Source organism: Corvus kubaryi, unplaced genomic scaffold (genome assembly GCF_017639235.1).
Source record: "Corvus kubaryi isolate FWS band 111438036 unplaced genomic scaffold, C.kubaryi_AGA036_p1.0 78, whole genome shotgun sequence".
Taxonomy (NCBI): Eukaryota; Metazoa; Chordata; class Aves; order Passeriformes; family Corvidae; genus Corvus; species Corvus kubaryi.
The window spans coordinates 8,862,388-8,881,284 of NW_024582065.1; the positions used below are offsets into that span (position 1 = coordinate 8,862,388).

At 54.1% G+C, this 18,897-nt stretch overlaps 2 protein-coding genes across 3 annotated transcripts in view; one reads left to right on the forward strand and one right to left on the reverse strand.

Annotated features, from left to right (window-relative positions):
• LOC121676386 (carboxyl-terminal PDZ ligand of neuronal nitric oxide synthase protein-like) overlaps positions 1 to 2,658 on the forward strand; it is a gene marked incomplete at its 5' end in the record, with an annotated part of 29,769 nt that extends 27,111 nt beyond the window's left edge. Inside the window, 3 exons of the mRNA XM_042052794.1 lie at positions 69 to 246; positions 478 to 835; positions 949 to 2,658. Of these exons, the coding sequence (XP_041908728.1) occupies positions 69 to 246; positions 478 to 835; positions 949 to 1,423 (1,011 nt within the window). The remainder of the gene's footprint in view (positions 1 to 68; positions 247 to 477; positions 836 to 948) is intronic.
• Positions 2,659 to 9,436: 6,778 nt separating this feature from the next.
• NDUFA8 (NADH:ubiquinone oxidoreductase subunit A8) lies at positions 9,437 to 18,868 on the reverse strand. Of its 2 annotated transcripts, none has more exons than XM_042052609.1 (4): positions 18,759 to 18,868; positions 18,511 to 18,674; positions 17,049 to 17,214; positions 9,437 to 9,806 (listed from the first exon to the last, which is right to left on the reverse strand). In XM_042052609.1, the coding sequence occupies exons 1-4, from the start codon at positions 18,807 to 18,809 to the stop codon at positions 9,693 to 9,695; spliced, it is 495 nt and encodes a 164-aa protein (XP_041908543.1). In that variant the 5' UTR covers positions 18,810 to 18,868; the 3' UTR covers positions 9,437 to 9,692. The 2 variants fall into 2 exon arrangements, with proteins under 2 accessions (XP_041908543.1, XP_041908542.1); XM_042052608.1 differs by lacking the exon at positions 9,437 to 9,806 and adding an exon at positions 16,346 to 16,591.
• Between the last annotated feature and the right edge of the window lie 29 nt (positions 18,869 to 18,897).

The window sequence follows — 18,897 nt, forward strand, 5'->3', positions numbered from 1 at the left end:
CCGCACCGTCCCCTCCGCACCGTCCCCTCCGCACCGTCCCCTCCGCATCGCCCCGTCCCGTCCCACAGGTGCAGCTGCTGAAGGACCAACTGGCGGCCGAGACAGCGGCGCGGATCGAGGCGCAGGCCCGGGTGCGGCAGCTCCTGCTGACCAACCGCGACCTGCTGCAGCACGTCTCGCTGCTGGTGCGGCAGCTGACAGTGCTGGAGGCCCGGGAGGAGCACCGGGATGAGCATCGGCAGCCAGGTGAGCGCAGTGACACCCTCACTGAGGTTGTTTGGGTGCTGGGGTGCCCCAGCTCCATCCCTCTGGACAATCGCTGCATCCCTTGCAGTCACAGGAAGCAACTGGAGTGCTCCCAGTACTGTCCCAGCAGGCTCTGGGGATCTGGGGCATTTCTGCACCCCTCACAGTCCAAGGCAGCAGCTGTTTTGGAGATGCCCAGTTTTTCACATGCCCCTCGTCCATCTCTCACAGTTGACCGCTCCTTGCAAAACCTGTCCCTGGCCCAGTCCCTCTCCTTGAACCTGAAGAACCACTACAGCCTGGACGTCCACCTGCCATCCACTTCCACCCCTGCCAGTGTCCTGGGCAGCCCCGTGGCCCCTGGCTCGCTGCCTTCCCTGGGCCCCAGGGACTCCTACCTCAACCTCGTCAGCCTGGACAGGGGCAGCCACCGCTATGGCAGCAAGGAGGGGGACGAGTGCCTGGCAGTGCTGGAGGGGCAGGACGGACTAAGCCGGCGCGTGGAGGGCTCCGAGGTCAGCGACTTCACTCTGCTCAACGGGAGCAGCCGGCAGAAGGCAGATGACATGGACAGAGGGGATGAGGACAGGTAGAGTGTGCCACCTCTGTGTCCTGCCAGCTGCAGCGGGAACACCCTGAGTGCTGCAGGTAATGCAGGTAAGCCTTGCCCATCACCTCCTCTCTCTGCTTTTCCCTCCACAGGCGGCAGCCGCCCATTCCCAAGCTCAACCCGCCACCACCCATCCTACGCAAAAGGTCAAGCAAGACCTCCCCAAGCCTGGAAGTGGAGGTGAAACCCCAGAGCTCTGCCCACCTGAGCCTGCCCAGTGCCAGCATCTCCAGCCTCACCAGCATCACTGCCAGCTCCCTCACCCTCTTGGACCCTGAGGCAAGGACTCCTGCACGGAGCGCTGCCTCCAGCACGGAGGCCGGCCCTGCCGGGACCTGCCAGCGCACTCTGGGCAAGGACAGGACTGGAGAGAGTGGGCCAGTGTCCCCCCTGGCCAGCATCCATGACCCAACAGCCAGCGAGACCCTGGCTAAGGAGTTGATGGCCCTGGGCAGCCCCATGGACAGCTCACTGCCCTTCTCCCCTGCAGACGACACCTGCTTGCACATCAGCTTCTCTGAAGATGAGTTGGACACTGCCGTGGGGCCCAGCAGAGTCCCCTCTTAGTGGGGCCACAGTAGGTGGCAGCTGGTGGCTGGCAGCCCCAGCAGCTCTGTCCACAACCCTGTGCTGGGACTGGGGGTCCCCGTGCCCAGGCCACGAGACAGGTCCCTTTCCTGTCCCTGTCCCATGTAACAGCTTCCCCCGCCACGCACGGGGCCACCCCACAGGATGGGAGGTGGCCAGCCCTGCCTCAGTCTGCACCAGCTCACACTGCTGTCACACTGCCATCCTGTCCCTGCTCACACAGCCAGGGATGGTCACAGCAGAGCTCCAGGGAGTTGAAGGGTGGAAGCCCTGGGCAGGGCACAGCACAGGGCTGTGGGACAAGAGGCTGTTCTGGTTCATCAGTTGCCACCCATGGCAGCCTGAGCGGGGCCACGCAGCACAGCCACGGTGTCACTCCCCTGCCCAGCTCCCTGAAGTGTGTCCCAAACTCCCACCATGCTGGGCGTCTCCAGGGCTGCCAGTGTCCACCAGCCCCACGCTGTGCCCAGCCCTGCTTTGGGGACAGCAGCCCCACCACTGTGTCCCCACGCAGTGAAGCCACCACTGCCTCCATAGGTGCCTTTTCCTACTCCCCAGCACCCACTGCCCACACAGGTAGGGCCACCCCTCTGAGGCCACTGATGGGTGCAGGGCTGACCCTAGGAGCCTGTGGCAGTGGGGGGTGACCCCCTAAAGAAGGGTGCACCCCATGTCTTGGGGTCAGGGCAGAAAGCCCTCCCATGTCCCCTGAGCTGCTGGTGGCTGCAGACAGGAGGCTGCTCCTTGTGCTGATTTTAGGGTGTTACGGTGTGGTTTGGGTTTGGTCTTGGAAATGTGAGTGTCCTGGGAGGAGTTAAGGTTTAAGGAAGAAGCCAAGCGCGGGGTGAAGGGCAGGTTTTGTGGAGGGACCAAGGGGATGCTCATCCACCTTGGTTGTTTGTCAGAGGGTGTTGGGAAAGTGTTGGAGAGTCAAGTTGGGAAGTGTCAAGCAGAAATGGAGACTCGGAGCAGCCGTGCTGCCTGTCCCTGGCATGGTGCTGCTCCCACGGGGAGAGGGGGGTGACAGGACGTGCCCCCAGAGGCGGCCGTGGCAGGGATGGAGCCAGGAGGGGCTGGTGACCGGGCCGGGGGTTGTAAAGCTTGGCTGGGCTGTCCCGTAGTGCAGTAGCGACAGCCCGGCCCCTCCATAGGATGCTGCGGTTTGGTAACGGACTTTTAAAGAAAAAAATAAAGGTGTCAGATTTGCAGAGCCAGTGCTGTGTCTCTGCCCCATGGGGCCCGTGCACAGGGGGTCCTGAGCCTGTGGGGCAGACTGGGACCTCCCAGGTGTTCCCAAAGAGGAAAGATCCCTGCTGGGAATGACAGCTGAGCCTCTGAGCTGCTCCCTGAGCAGCCCCCGCCAGGATGGACACCACCATGGAGGGCCCTGCTCCCCACACACTCCTTTTGCTCTTTCCTGGTCCCGTTTCTGCTCCTGAAATAAGTCCTGGCCCCGGCACACAGGATGAGAAGTGGGAGAAGGCAGATGGCAAAGCCAGATGGGATGGGATGGGACCAGTGGCATGCCAGGGTCCTGGGATCCCCAGGGGCTGCCTGCAGCCAGGACAGGCAAGAGACCCCTGCCCTCTGCAGTTTCCTGACCCTTGCAAGGTGAGGAAGAAAGTCCAGGAGCAATTCAGCACAGAGACTCCAGGATGGACAAGGACCTTGTGAGATTGTCCCCCTCATGCAGGATGGGGGACCCAAATGGAGGGACCCAGCACCCAGAACCTCTGTGGGGTCTCAGGACCACTCTCCATCCCTCCATGGAGTGGGTGCAGCCTCCAGCATGGCAGAGTGGGGAGCAGGGAGCCCCTTCCCCAGGCCCACTGCAGACATCTGCCAGGGGGGCTGCCTGCGTGGGGAGGGGGCACTTCCAGCCCAGAGCCTTATTATGCTTCCTTCATGGGAAGAAACTTTTTCCTTTGCTGTCTGCTAAGCTGCTAGCAATCATCAGGCAGGCAGGTGGTAAAGATTCATATCCATCAAACAATGCCATTTAGTTTGTAACCTGTGACTAAATCTGGTGTTAGCTTTAATTTCAGAGTCTGCTTTAGGGCTCGCTTGTTAATCTCTATGCAAAGCAGATGAAATGAATATGCAGCATTTTGGATGTAATTGTACGGCTTCAATTCAGCACTATAATTTTCCAAACAGGATCTTGCAATCAAGCTTCTATTCATTAGTGTATAAACAATTTAGTTTCTCAGCTCTCCAGTCTGCCAATCATCTCAATGGAGTGAGCATCTCCGACAGAAAGAGGAGGAAAGTTTCCTTTGTGTAACAGAGGTAAAAGTTGCTCCATACTTCAGACAATTCCCGCCCAGCAGATCCAGACCATTCCCACAGAACTGGACAGTTCCTGGTGCCCCCACAACACTGACCAGCTGCAAACACCACTCAGGGGGGTGATGCTCCAGTGATCTCCCAGCTCGTGTAGCCCCAGGCCCTTCAGGAATTCTGCATGTGAGACCTCATCGGAAAAGCCCAGATCCTACAGGATCAGGCTGCCTGGAAAGGTGCAAGCGTGCAGCACCTCAGCACACCCCAGTGATGCTCAGGACTCCCCAAGTGCCCCATGACTCTGGGGAGGGGGTGGCCACCCCAGCCCAAGGCCCCTTCCACGTCCCCATTCCCCTGACACCGAACACCTCATGCCAGTTCAGCCTTCCTGGCCAGCGCCGCAGGACAGAGCCCTGGGGACATCCCACACCTGGAGTCAGTGGCAGCTCCCCCATGGAGGACGAGGCCGGGGTGACACAGGAGTGGGTGGGGGGCAGGTGTTGATCTCAGGGGCTCAGCACCCTCATGGCTGGTGCTTTTCTGGGTAGGGACCCGAGGGTGCCGCACACACGCGAGCGCCTCCGGCACCGCATCCCCGTCCCTGCGCACCCATCGCCCGCCTCGGAGGTGAGCAGGGACCAGCCCAGAGCCGCGACAAAGGGAAGCGCCGTCGGCAGAGCCGCTCAGCGCGGTCTCCGTTTCCAAATGAATATCGACAGCGCTAATTACAGGCCGCCATGCAGACAGCTTATTAGCTTGTCACAAAAAGACGGTATTGAACTCGGAGCCCACGGTATTCACGGAGCGCAGCAAGACGCTCCCCAGACAGCACAGCGAACCAGGCAGGCGAACAACCTCCAGCAAAACTAATTACTTCCTGATTGTCTACGGCCACCCACTGGGTATAATAGTATAGACTAAATTTGGCATATACATAACTAAGCATTCGGCACCAATTTGGCGTACAATAATCATCCTCTGTGTTGCATAATTAAAATCTGATCACTTGGAATAATTATTTCATATTCCCAGTATCGGGTGAAGATTGCATAATGTGGCAGAAGTGTGAGCCTGGAAGTGGAACGATCCAATTCATGATGGCATAAGCCCCCCGGGAAGGACATCACGGCTCCAGGCACGGTGAGAGACCCGCTGGGCACCGGCTGCCTCCGACGTGGCCACGACCCTGCGGGCAAGGGGCTGTGGTGGCCTCAGGCTGTTGGTCAGCACCAGCTGTGGAGGAGCTGGAATCACCTTATCCCTGCTCTCCACAGCAGGAGCCGGTGCTGAGCACGGCCCCGTGGGGCAGGGCTGTACCCGCCAGGACAGGCTGTCCTGGTGTCCCCACGCAAGCATTCTCCACATTGACCTTTTCCAGCCTGGCTGCTGCCCCGCTGCCTGCCCGGCCGGGATGCTCATCGTCCGACCCCATTGTGCTCGTGCATCTGCTAAAGGCATTTGGAAAGACACAGCAATAAAAAATAAAAATCAAGTGGAACGTGTGTGTCTAATCCATTAACTTCCTCCGGCGGCTCCCCGGGGACCCGGCGGGGAGCAGAAAGAATACGTGGATATTGCACGCGCCCTGGCACCTTGTCCCCGGGCCAGCCCCGCCGCTGGCCGCTGCCACGGGCTCATAAATCACTGCGGGTGACAGCGTTTCACAGCTCGCTTCCCAGCCAGGATATGGCCATTCCTGCTGATTACACGGCCGGCGCGCGGGGGAAGCTGCATCTCCCACTTCCAGGAAGGGAGGATCCGCAAGGAAAAAGCATTGATAAAAAGAAGAACGAAATCAGCTTTGTTCACGTTGCGAATCTCCCATTGTTCCTGCTGCGGCCGTCAGCCCTCGCTGGAGAAAGTATTTCCTCAGCGATAAATCTCCTGGGCTCCTCGCAGCCCTCACCTTGGCACCAGAGTCTCCTCAGCTTGTTTTGAAAGAAAAAGCACTTTTGGCCACAGGCCCCCTGTGGGGTGCCCTGGGCAATTCATGGTGTGAGTTTGGGGGATGAAGGACAGCCCTGGGGCAGGGGACAGTGGCCTGGTGCCCATCCCAGGGGTCTCTGGCCCGTGTCCCCAGTCAGGGCCACAGCAGGGGACATGCACTGCCACTCCCAAAAGCTCCACTCCCATCCCGCAGCGCCCGGCACGAGCCGGGGAAAGTGAGTCTGACCGGGGCCACGCTAATCCCAGCGCTGAAACGTGGAGCTGGCGGTGGCCAAGCACTTGGAATACAGGAGTCAGGCTGACAGTTGTACAAGAAAAATAGATCAAGTTTCCAAGAAAATAGAGCCGAGTTGATCTGATTTTCATCAGCATCTTCAGCCGCCTTTCAGGAAGCCCCAGCCTGCTCCTCATTCCTGCTCTCCGCTTTACAAACCACTTAATTCCTTGTTGCTTTGGAAACCCTCACAAAGACCCTCTGCATCCCCCAAAATAACGAGCAACAGATGCTGCTTTGACCTCAGCAACTTCCTGGAAACATACATTTGTCAAAATAAAAATAAAAAGATTAATGTGAGGAAGGCTTTTAAATTATAAGGAAACAGCAGACAGAGCCTGGCCACGCACACTGAGCCCTCAGACTGTGGAGAGAGCCAGGGATGGGCAGGGAGAGGCTGTGGGACCAGGGGTCCCTGTGCCCCGGGGGGTTGGGGACCCAGAAGGGCTGGGTCTGGCAATGCTGCCCACAGCCAGGGGACACCAGCAGCAGGCTCAGTTCTCCTCCTTCCCTCGTTTCTCGGTTTATAGGAGCAACTTGTCTCTTTTACAGAGCCTTAAACCCCCTTCACCCATCCTGCAGGGGAGGAGATGAGCACACAACAGGTCACCAGGAACTTTTGGGTTGTGGGCACTTGGACACCAGTGGGTTTCACTCTCCCACTCCAACTGCAGCCACCTGGCACAACCCGGGGACGGAGCTCATGCACAGGCACAAGCACTTGCCAACAGCACCTGAGATGCCCAACAAGGGCTCCTGCCAGGACTTGTGACAGCCACACTGGTCAGTGACACAGCCCAACCCACAGCACAGCACAACCCACCCCACCAAAACCCTGCACACCCACAGCACTCACCAGAGCCGCAGGCAGGGAGGCTCCGCATGCTCCACACAGGGGAAGGCCGTTTTCCCTCCCAGCTTTATAGAATCAGCCCAAAATGAGCAGCCGGGAAGGGCCTCCTTCTCCTTGGCCTGGTGGGAGGGGGGCTGGGGGTTTGTGCACCTGGAGTGGGAGGGTCATGGGCACATCGGGCATCCCCATCCTCATCCTCATGCAGCTGCTGCTTTCTGCTGCTGCATGACAAGACCTGACCAGGGGACTTGAGGGACATCCCTCCTGTGAGGGTATTTTCTCCCAGGGGACCCTATTACCAGGCTGGGGGTGCACCCGTGTTGGTGAGAGGCTGCAGTGCTCAGGTTGTGCTGCCATGGGGCAGCCAGTGCTGTAGGACTGTGAGCAGTGGGTCACTGTCCCCTGCTTGTGCTGGGGATGTGGCACAAGGGTCAGCACAGGGTTGGCTGCTCCTGTGCCAGCACCATGGGGTGTGCGGGGTGCTGCTGCACCAGGAATGCAAATCCTGACCCAGGCTGGGCCAGGGGCTCTGCCTCCCCCAGGGTTCTTGTGGTAGCCGTGACAACGGCCATATACATTTACATACCCTTCCCTTAATCACAGGGACATCCAGAGCAACTGTCTTTGTGGGGTTGTTTCCATCCCACCAAAGGACATTCCAGGAGGCTGGAGGGGCGGCGGGGAAAGGACCCAAAAAATGACTTTACGTAGTGTTAATGAGGGACAAGAAGATGCCGGTGAGCTCACTGGTGCTGGCAGGTGCGTGTGGGCACTGCCAGCTCCCAACAGCAGTGCCAGGACCAGCCCGTGCCAAGGGATAATGAGAGCCGTGCCGGAACGCGGGCACAGCCAGCCCTGCTGGCACTGCCAGCCGAGGACAGAGGCTGAGCCCCGGCTCCTCCAGCTCCCACACTGCTCACCCTGAGGCTCTGCCCTGCAGGTTCCAGCTGGCAGCACCTCTGCACTGCCAGGAGCCCAGAGTTAGTCCTGAACTGGGAGAGGGAGCCGTGTGCTGAGTTACAGGGAAAAGAAGAGCCATTAGAGGGGCGCACACTGAATAATTGCTGCTTTGCACGGAGCGTCACAGAGCCGGGCCCACAGCCCCAGCACAGCCAGGAGCGGAGCGGCTCTTGCAGGTGGCTGCAGGGACACTGTCCCCTCTGCTCTGGCTGCCTCTCTTCTGGCTCCTGGGTGCTCCAGGGGCACCACAGTGCCAGGGGCATGCTGCCAACTTGGCATCACCTGTGACCCTAGAATCACCCGCCAGCCTGGCATCGCCTGTGGCATGGCTGCAATTCCCAAAGGACTGGACAAATGCCACAGTTCCCCATGCAGGCACAGCAGGTGCCACCTACACGCTCTGTCCATGGGGCCACCACACCTGCACCACAGTCAGCCCAGGCGTCTGTGCTCTGCTCGGGCCCGTGGGGCTCCACAGGGGTGCTGAGCCAGGGCATCTGCCCACAGCATCACATCCTCCTTGTGTCACCTCTGGGAGCCCCTGGGGACACTCCATGGCTCAGCCCAGCTCACAGCCCCAGGAACGAGTGCTGTGCGTGTGGGGGCTGCCGGAGGGCTCAGAGCAGCCCTGCCCCGGCCCCACACCACCAGGATTCCAGACCCACCAGTTTCCTCTGCCCTTTCCACTGAACCAACCCGCAGAAAGTTTTATAAACTTGAGGAAACACAAGTCAAAGCAGAAGGAGCCTAAAGCTGAGCCGAAGTGTGACCTCAGCAACCTCCCCCTTTGTCCAGCCCAGGACCTCACTGTCATCTGTCAGCATTTGCTGAGTCTCCTCCTTCAGGGACACTCCAGGCCTTTCCGCTGAAGCGGGGCCTCCCCACAGCCCTGCTCCTCTAATGACTCTGTTATCTCTTGTTATCTCTGTCACTTCCACCTCTGCTTCCCTCCACCGGCAGAGCAGTGATGCCCTCCCCAGGCTGGCAGTCCCAGGGGAGCAGCATCCCAGCCCACACTTCCCAAACCCCTCATGGATAGATTCATCCCGCTGGTCTGGGCTGCGGGATGGGGCTCTCCCCATTCTTGGTGGGGCAGTGGGTGGGATGAGGGTTTGATAGAGCAGCTCAAGCAGCACTACAAGTCACAGCTGAGCAGCATTCTATGGATGCTACTCCCATCCCATCCCACACCATCCCATTCCTGCTCCAGACCTGATGGAAGGGAGGTAGAACCTGGCAGAACAGGGCTCAGGGTTTGCTGTCTGAAGCATGAACCTGCCTGGCTGATGAGAGGGCACTGACAGGCAGGGAGGGTTTGGTGCAAAGGAAGGAAATGGAAGAATTAAATCCACAGAACTTCCCTGCTTTTGTTCTCTCTCCCGCCCCCGCTCTTCTCCTTGGCCGCTCGCTCTTCTCGCTGGATGTGTATGGCTTGATACTACCCAAGCAAGCTGGAAACAGGGTATATCAGCTGAAAGCAATTTACTTTGAAATCCAGCTGCCAGATTTTCCTTCATTTGTTTACTTTTAAATGCTTTTTTAAAAGCCAAAGTACACAAGGCAGCCAAATTGCTGACATGTGTGCCGGGCCGGTACCCCGCAAATGCTGCATTCTTTCATGTCCTCCTGGGCTCAAATCCACTCATGTTTATTTAAAATATGTAGAACACTTCAGCACTATTAAGGACCATGTTTTATAGTAAATGGAAAAAGATTTCCTCGCAGGCCAAGGGGAGAGGAAAAGAATCACTTCAATTCAGTTTTGTTCCGACAGCATTTCGCCTGCCCACCAGGGCCCAGCCACCCACATCCCACCGATGGGCTTGGCCTGGTGCCAGGACTCGGGAGCTTGGGCTGCTCCTCAGGAGCTGCTGGTGCTCTGGAAACATTGGAGACAGGTGGACACAGAGCTCCAGCAGTGCTTGTGGGGCTCAGCCTTTCTCCCCCCAGATCCATGGGGCAGGTGGCCTGTGGTGGCTGAAAGAAACATCAAGATGGGCTTGAAGTCCACAGCTCCAGAGTCTTGGTTTGACACAGGATTTCACCTGTGAACGTGGATGAGAAAGCTACATGTGAGATACCAACCTGTGTGACCCCGGCTACAACCCCAGGGCAAAAGAGGAGAGGAAATGGCAGTGACCAGGCAGGAACAGCAGGGACTCTGAGAGGGAGCAGACCCGTTCCCAGCAGAGAATGAGACACCTCAGGCTTACTCCAGATGACAAGGAATGACACATCCTCTCAAAAGCAGGGTACAGATGGAAATCAATAGCAAATATGTATTTGAAGGTCAACAACAGCTAAAAGGGAAGTAGATATTCAAATTCAGAATTTTTATATGCATTGCTAATGTGGGTATTTTGTGAGGGAATGAGGGTGGAAGGGGCATTTCCAGATAATGCTGTCTTTCCTCAAATCACCCATCCGTGCCTGACACAAGCTGAACTCTGTGGGGTAACGTAAGGATGCGCATCAGAAAGGGAAAATGTCAATAAACAGCAAATAAATCCTGCAGGCCTTTGTTGCTGCTCAAGCTGAAACAAACACAGAAAGGCAACACAGAGAAAGAAGCAAGGAAGTGACATCTTTTAAATCAAATTATCTGCTACCAAAACCAGAGATGGACAATGGCTCTGTGAATACATTAATGTTCCTCTGACAGACCTTCCTGAAAGAAAACACCACTGATGTAGCCAGAATCACTCTGGTTTGTGTTCTAGCAAAAGGCACAAGAAAGCAGAAATGTCCACTTATTAATTGCTGATGATTTAGAGCACAGCACCTTCATAGTTTTATTGTAATTAGCCAGACTAGTAAATCTTCAAAAGGATTCCTCCAGTGGAGTCCCAGACTCAGATTATGTCATGCCTGAGCACAACCTCCCACAACTGGTTTCACTCATGGTTAGAAGAAACAAAGGCTCTGAGCAAGTGGTGATGGAGAGCAGAGAGGAGTGTGCAAGGACTGGATGCCACACGTGTTCTGGGGACTGTCTCTCCTGTAACCTCCTCCCCTGCTCCTTGGCTCCCTGCACGCAGCCATTCCCAGCACCGGCACAGGACGGCTCTGAGCGGAAGGCAGGGTGCTGCCATTATGATCTCTGAAGGCAGGAGGAGTTCAGAATTGGGAAATACCCCTCCAAGACTGCTCAGAGAGACATTTCTCATCTTCCACCCCGCAGTGAGGTCTCCAGCTGCCTCCCCAATCACAGAGCTGAGCGCTCACAGAGGGCAGAGGCTCTGGTGCAGGTGAGAACCACTGCTCTGCCCACCCACACCCTGTCACTGTGCAGCTCCTGCTGCTCTGGGCAAGGAGAACAGCACTGGGCCAGGGGCTGTGCCTGCCCTGCCCAGGCAGAGCTTTCCCCAAGACTCCTCTAAGGCACTTCACAAGGACAAAGACAGTAAACAAGCAGAGAGCTGTGTTGGGTGGAACCACCCCATCGCAGAGGAGCCAGGGCAGAGAGGGAAGTGACAGTGCCCCAAGGCCACACAATGAGATAGTGTGACAGGCAGGAAAGGGAAGCTGGGTTGCCTGTCCCCCTGTGCAGGGCTGTCCCCTCCAGTCCCCACTGCTCCTGCTCTGCTCTGCTCTGTCCCCTCTGCAACACGGGTCTAAGAGACAGAAAACAAACACATGAAAGCCTGTAAAAATAAAGAGCCCAGTAACTGGTAGTAAAGACTCCAGCAGCTGTAGGGAGCCAAAAGCTTCTTGGAGGGGGTTGGATGGAAGACGAGTTTCCCTCCCTGCTTGTATTGTATTTCTTTCCTCTGCCAAAATGTGCTTCCTGAGCCTTGGGCAGAGCTCTCGGCGGCTGACCCTCACCTTCCTCTGTTTAGCCTAGAGCGCAGGCTGGCCACGAGCGCCTGAGGCCGCGCCTGGGGACGGGCAGAGCCTCCCGCCGTGCGCACATGGCCGGGTCAGCCCCGCTGTCAGCGGCTTCCTGAGAGCCACAGCCCAGGCGGCCACACCTGAGCGCCCCGGCCCTCGGGAGCAGCCCAAGGAGCCGAGCGGCAGAGCCTGGAGACAGCCCGGGCTGGGCACGGCAGGAGCGGCGGGGGGAGAGGGTTGCATTGATCCCACCTTTAGGGGCTCCATCCAGCCCTTTTCTCCCAAAGCCGGGTCAGGTTCCTGTCTCGGCCCAGCTGCACATGGGAGGCAGCGAGAACAAAGCAGAGGTCAGGCAGTGCTCTAACCAAAGGGGTAATTCTGACTCCATTAAAATCCTCACTCCCGTTTACATGGAAGCAGAAGGCTGTGCTACTACTTATAAAGAGCTGAACCACCCTCAGGGTGACTCAGCCCTTAACAGAGCTGCCATGCTGATTTTACAAATATTAGAGCAATGCCTCAGATTCAGGGTTTTGTGTGGTTTAACCTATCAACTTGGGAGCAGACCCATAGCTCTTTTATAGAGCTCCCCTTCCCTGTATTTTATTTCTTTTCTTGGTGTCAGAATTGGAGCCAAAGCCGAGGTTAACAAAGCAACAGGCATGGCCATTCTTCCCAGCCCTCATTTACCCTGGTGAGAAGGGAGAAATTAATTTAAATCCTATCAAAAGTGCAAAAGCTGTTTGCCATTTTGTGCTGCAGAACACAGTGTGAACCAAACACTCCCTTTAACCACCTGCACTTGCCAAGCCCAGCCAAGAGCACAGGAACTTGCAGGTTGGAATCCTTTTGTTCAGACACTAGCAACAGACAAATGTGATCTAAGAAATTTCTCAGGCAGCAGTGATTGGCAAGGATGCAGGCAAGGTAAAAGAGCTTGGGATGCAGGCAAGGTAGAAGAGCTTTTATCCCATTAAATTCTCCCTTCTTTTCTTTGAGCCCTATTCCTGGATATACCAGGTACAGCAAAACTCTTTGTATCCCAGCAGCTTCTGCTTGTCTCCCAGCCCTGGGACAGCCTGGAGCAGCTCTCCACAGCCAGGCAGTCTTGGGGCACGGGGGAATGGGGCTCTCCTTCCTCACCGCCTGCCCTGGCCAAGCACAGAGGAACCTGCACCATGCCTGTGTGGGGCTTGCCAAGGCTTTGGCAGCACGTGGGAGCGGAGAAATTTGTTGAAGCAGAAACCAAGCCCAGGAATAACTCCTGCACCAGTGAATAAGCTGTTGCTGCCCTGCCTTGGAGGTCTGGGAGCCACCCCTCCTCCAGCATCTGCTTCTGCTTGCAGTGCTGATTTACTACTTTAAAGCCAAACTCACACCATGGACTATTTGCTTCTCGTTTGCTGTGCTGTGTTTTCTCAGACCCCATCCCTTTGCCAAAGTACTATTTGCACCACGCTCAGCCATGCAGAAGGTGCCTTAGATTCTGATCAAGTCCCCAGGTAGAAGGGCTCCCATGAAAAAACAGAAAATTATTAACAGAATTACTAACATTATTAAGACCATTTGGTGAGGCCATGTCTGTTCCTAACAAAGAGAAATAATGTGCTTTCATACAAAGGTAAATACTGCAGTTAACCTGTTCCCCATCCTTGCCTGTCCCACACATTTCACACCATCTCCACAGGTGCAGAACCACCCTGCTCTCTGCAGCTTCAGGGTCATCTCCTTTCTGGATTCAGAGAAGGAATTACAATGTACACTGTAACTTCCCAACCATCTCCATCTACTTTGACTCTACCTTAACTTCCTTAAACTACATCAAATGTGACTGAGGCAATCAGAATGTTTTCAAAGCATTTTTCTTCCTCTTTTCCCTTCATACTCAAGAGTTTTTATATGTAGGAAAAATCAAGTTGAGACAACGTGAATTTTATAGCAAAGACAAAAGATCAAATCAAGCTTCTATATTTAAGTAGCATTTAGATTTTCTCGACAGCAAAATCTTCATAGAGATGCCCAAAATCAGCTTAACGCAGCCACAAGAGGGAGTCTGAAATCTCCTGTTACTGCCCCGATGGATTCTGCCTTCTAAACTCTTCCAGTACAAGAGCACACAGAGAGCTTCAAAAGGATTGTACAGTCCTGAATTGAGCAGAACCATTTGAAACCAGGGCATCTCTAACTGCCAGATGTTTTGGAGCGAGACTTCCTCCTCAGAAATATGCTACTGCCATGCAAGTCTGCTGCACCAGAAATGTGCAGTCCCACCTTACTGAGACTTGAAATTATGCCCAGATTTTACTCTTCCTACTCATAGTCTGAACGAATGGAGCACGTTCTGCCTAATCTGACCCATGGTGGGACAAGCTACAACACTGGCTTAACATTTTGTTAATTGAACATATGATTAGAAACTCTGGCAAAGCTGAGAGCCCACAGCATAATAAATAACACTTCTCACAGGGCCAGGGAAATATCTGTGTTGAATCTTTGTCTGCTTTCCATCTGCCAAAAAATTGTCAAGACACATTCCTCAAAAATACTTTTATGGTCTTTACTCAGTCTTGACATCCACTTGTTCTAGTTCCCATTACAGCTCCAAAGGGGCATCTAGGTCTGAGTAACGCCACGGGATTTTGACCAGAAATAGCTGCATTCAGGCACTGTCCAAAGCACCATGAAAAGCCTCTGGCAACACTTTTCCAGAGAGATTTAGCTAAGACATAAAGACAAGGAACAATTATCTCAGAGAGGTTAATGAAGGAAATGCTCAGAGTACAGCTAAATTCTACTTGACTTTATCATTTCATTGTCCTCCTCTGCTGATCTCTTTTGTACTTTCACCTGCCCGCTCCTGCTTGAAACTGAAGAGGGAATCCAGGCCAGCAGACAGTTAATTCTGACATTTAAACCACGATCAGTGCATCATTACTGGATCCCCCACCTCTGACCCAAGAGGCTGTAGATACAGCTGTCAAGAAACAGATGAACAATCTTAAACTTTTGAGGCTTCAGCATAAATCACTAGTTTGTTTTTTTTTTTGCTTACAGTACTAGCCAACTTAAGGGTGGGGTTCCTATCAGGCTGCTGAAAAGATTTGCCCCCCTACTCATACATGTCCTTCTTTTCAGAAGCAATCTAATGGGAAAAAATATTCTTTAACTGTCATTAGGGGCTGACTACTGGAATGCCCGTGCCTGCTTATTCCAAAGCAGATGTTCAGCAGTGCAATGGTTCATACAATACGCTGACAATAGTAAGTTATTAGCAGAACACTGTAAGATCTAAAAACTCCTGATAACTGTTGGAGTGGGTCAGCAAAGATCATATGTGATACGTGTTAACATCCCAGAACAATTTATCCTCTCCTCAGCCAAACCTCATTTCACTCACTCAGCTGAATGTAATTAGACCCCAAGCTTGTCCTGATTTCAGTCTCAGCAGAGAAGGGTTATCTTTCTTCAGCAAGACCTGGCTGCTCCGAGATGGTGGCAGTGATCTGCAAGGAGAAACTGCAAAGGTGCAGCACCAGCTCACAGATTTAGACAAGGAGCTGCTAAGACAGCCTGGTATGTACATTAAAATGCAAATAGAGCACCTGCTTCGAGTTTCAGTCAATGCACCCCAGCAGAAAGTAGCAAGAACCCAGAAGCCACACAGTGCACAAGCTATTTTTAGATAAATGTTACACAATTTTCCCTCTAGCTTCAGGGATCAGAAACATATGCTGCAGCTATAGAACCATTACAGTTTAATCCCACCTCAAACAAGGAGATGGCAAATCTTCAGATCCTACTAGCAGCAGGCTACTCAAGGAGCAGAGCACAGTTCTACTCTTTGCCACAGTTCAGGTGAACGATGTTCAGCTCTCACCCAGAGCAAGTTAAATTGCACATTGCCTTGGGAAAAACAAGTTCATTGGATTTTTTTCTGACCTGTAGAATAAGGTTTTTTGCTATTGGGTGGAGGTGAATGAAAGACTAGATCCAACCCCTGTGAAAAACACGACTTTCAGATATTGTAGAAAAGATACATTTTAAAAAGCTCACTAACTCCTCTATCAAAAAGAACATCACAGTTAAAAACTGAGAAGGATTTGCCCCAAACCCTTTAAGTCAAGGCCTTGAGACAGAATACAAGTTCCTTTCTTACACTGCTTCATGGGGAACAAGATCCCTTAGGAGAAAATTTTTCCTGAAAGGTATTGAAAATTTAGTATGATTGTTCTGATTAAGTAGCTTGTGTTCCCCCAACAGAACAGTCCAAAAAGTGGAAGTCACCAACCAATGTTGTACGAGCAGCTGGGAAGCACAACAGGGATCTTTTTGGCAGAAACAGCACTGCCTTCATACTTAGCAAATGCCACAGATTCCAGAAACCCCTTGCTCCAAGACAGATTTTAGGTTAAACCTCTACAGGAGTCCCTTGGAAAAAATGCACAATTATCAGTTGCAAGACTAAGGGAAGACATTAATGACTTGTTTGTTCCCAGAGTTTCCTTGATCCATGAGGCAATGTTCTCAGTAAGTAAATCAAGTCTCACGCCAGTTTGTGATTGATGGGACAGCAGTCAAAGACTGGAACTACGTTTGTACACATCACAGACAATCCTGGTAATCATGATCAACCAGCTGACATTACTGGTGCCCAGAGGGTCCCAAGGGCTGTGTGACTGCAGAGAGCTCTGAGCAAAACAGGGAAATGCATTGTTCTCGTTGCTATGAGTTTAAAGAAGTCTGCTCAGCCATGTAATGATTTGGGGCTCTTTAATTGTTAATAATACCCAACACACACCACACAATTTACATGTGCAAGTGCCACATCTCTGCACTTGAGTCACAGCACAGCCTGCCCACTTCACCAGGACCAGAAAAAGAGCCTGCTGCCAAAGGGAGAGGGCTTCAGCTCCCCCTCAATGGGTGAGTTTGGCTCTGGTCTGGGTCTAGAGTGATAGGCATTCTCAGGCAGAGGACGGTCTGTCTTCACCTTTGTAACCTGGAAAGAAATGCAAAGAAGTGATACAACTTCTCACAGCATTCAAGAGCCAGGTTGAGTCAGAACTTCAAGGAAGAACTACGAAGAAGAACCAAACAATACTAAGGACACACTGTTCAGCTGATGAGAGCTCCTCAATACTTCTAAGAAAAGGGAAGGGAGGGGTGTTTCATCACAACTACAGAGTAGCTCCATGTGAGTATGAGCTTCATTCCTAAAGGAAAAGTCTCTACACCAGGAAAAGCAAACAGCAAGAGTTTCATTGTTTAAGAAAAGCGCAAGTCTTCTGGAAAAGCAACCCTGAAAAATGCTGCCAGTCTTATCATCCCACAGACTCCCAGTGCCGAGTTCACGAATCACCATCTGGCCAAGAGATGCTGGAGACCTGGTCTGGACAAAACGCGCATAAGGAGGGAGAGCAGGATCTGCCTGTCTGCCCCAAAGGGTAAGAAGTTACCTTGGAGAGGTCTCCCAGGTCAGGTCTCACCCAGCCCAGCTTGTCCAGCACGCAGGAGTCGAAGGCTGCCTGCTGCTTGCGGCAGCGGCGCAGCTCCTGCTGGTTGCTGTAGTCGATGCACGTCCAGTACGCGGTGAAGGGCTCGGCACAGTGCGTTCGGATGCTCCTGGGGACAGCACAGGCACAAACCCCTCAGCAACCACCACTCAGCGCTCTTCTCTCGCACTCATTCCAACCTCAGCTCGGGATAAAGTGGGTTTTGCAGCTTTAAGTTCTCAGGAACATCTAAACTTTCAGTCAAGTCAGTATTTGTATCAAATACCTGTATAATTTCCATCACTGCAGCTATAATTAATATAGCTTAACTGCACGTGGAGACAGCAATAACTTAACTGATATGTGGAGGGTATTTTTGCTGGGTAGATGTTCACAGCCCCTCCACAGGACATCTTTGTTTTGCCAAATAATTTAGTTACATTATACAGTGCTCTAATGCTTCCAAATGATTTTGTGTCTAAAGCTCAAGAAGCCGTGCTTAGAACAGAGGTTTCAGCTGCTAGACTGAAGGTGGACATGCCTTGAGGTAATTAAATCAGGTCCTTTACTAGCAGTACTGGCACATGCCTTGGATCTACATGTTTGGTCAGGAGACGCAGGTGGTGCACCTGTGAGACAGGGAGGACAGACAACGCAATGCTCAGGTTGGTTTCCTGGAATTCATAGCACAGCTGCAAGGTGCAGCAGCCTCACACCACTGCCCTCAGTTCCCAACAAAAACCCAGGCCACTTGCTCTGAAACAAGGGCTACAGAGCTTCACATGACACAATAAATTCATGCATAAATAATCAAGACAAAACACATAGCCTCTATCCCCAGGAGTTTAAGAAGCAAATGTAAAAGTTTTGAAGGCCATCATGGTGGCAGCATTTTTAAATAGAATCATGGGATTACAGAATAGCTTGGATTGGCAGGAACCTTAAAATTCATCTCGTTCCACCCCCTGCCAGGGGCAGGGACACCTTCCACTATCCCAGGTTGCTCCAAGCCCTGTCCAACCTGGCCTTGGACACTTCCAGGGATGGGGCAGCCACAGCTTCTCTGGGCAGCCGGTGCCAGGGCCTCACCACCCTCACAGGGCAAGATTTCTTCCTAATACCTAATCTAAACTGCCCTCTGTCAGTGTGAAGCCATCCCCCCTTATTCTGTCACTTCATACCCTTGTCACAAGGCCCTCTCCAGCTCTCTTGTAGCCCTTTCTGGTACTGAAAGCTGCACTAAGGTCACCCCGGAACCTTCTCTTCCCCAGGCTGAACACCCGCAGCTCTCCCAGCCTGTCTCCAGAGCAGAGGTGGAAGGAGTGACCGCCAGCGCTCCAATGACACTGCCGGGCAAGGCCCCGCAGCACCGTCACCTGCAGGCCCGTGCGGCTCCGCCGGTGTGTCCCGGCCGGGGGCCGCTCACCTGAAGAAGTCGATGGCGCACTGGTTCACCTGCCGGCCCTCCCTCAGGCACTTGCGCGGGTCCTTCTCCTCCCAGCGGCACAGCATGAACTCCTTGTTGGGCCGGTCGCACTGCGAGCCGTAGTGGTGCGCCGCGGCCTTCAGCACGGACGAGCTCACCGTCACCTGCGGCGGGGCACAGCGGCCGTGAGGGCGGGCGGGGAAAGCAGGGCAGGGCGGGAAAGGTCCCGCTGCCCCTCACGCACTCACCTCCGGCACATCGAGCTCCTCGAGCGGCGGCACCCGCAGCACCCCGGGCATGGCGGCTCTCCTTGAGCGCCCTCAGCGCCCGCCCCGCACCGCGCACGCGCCGCCGCGGGGGGCGGGGCCGCGGCGGGCGGGGGGCGGG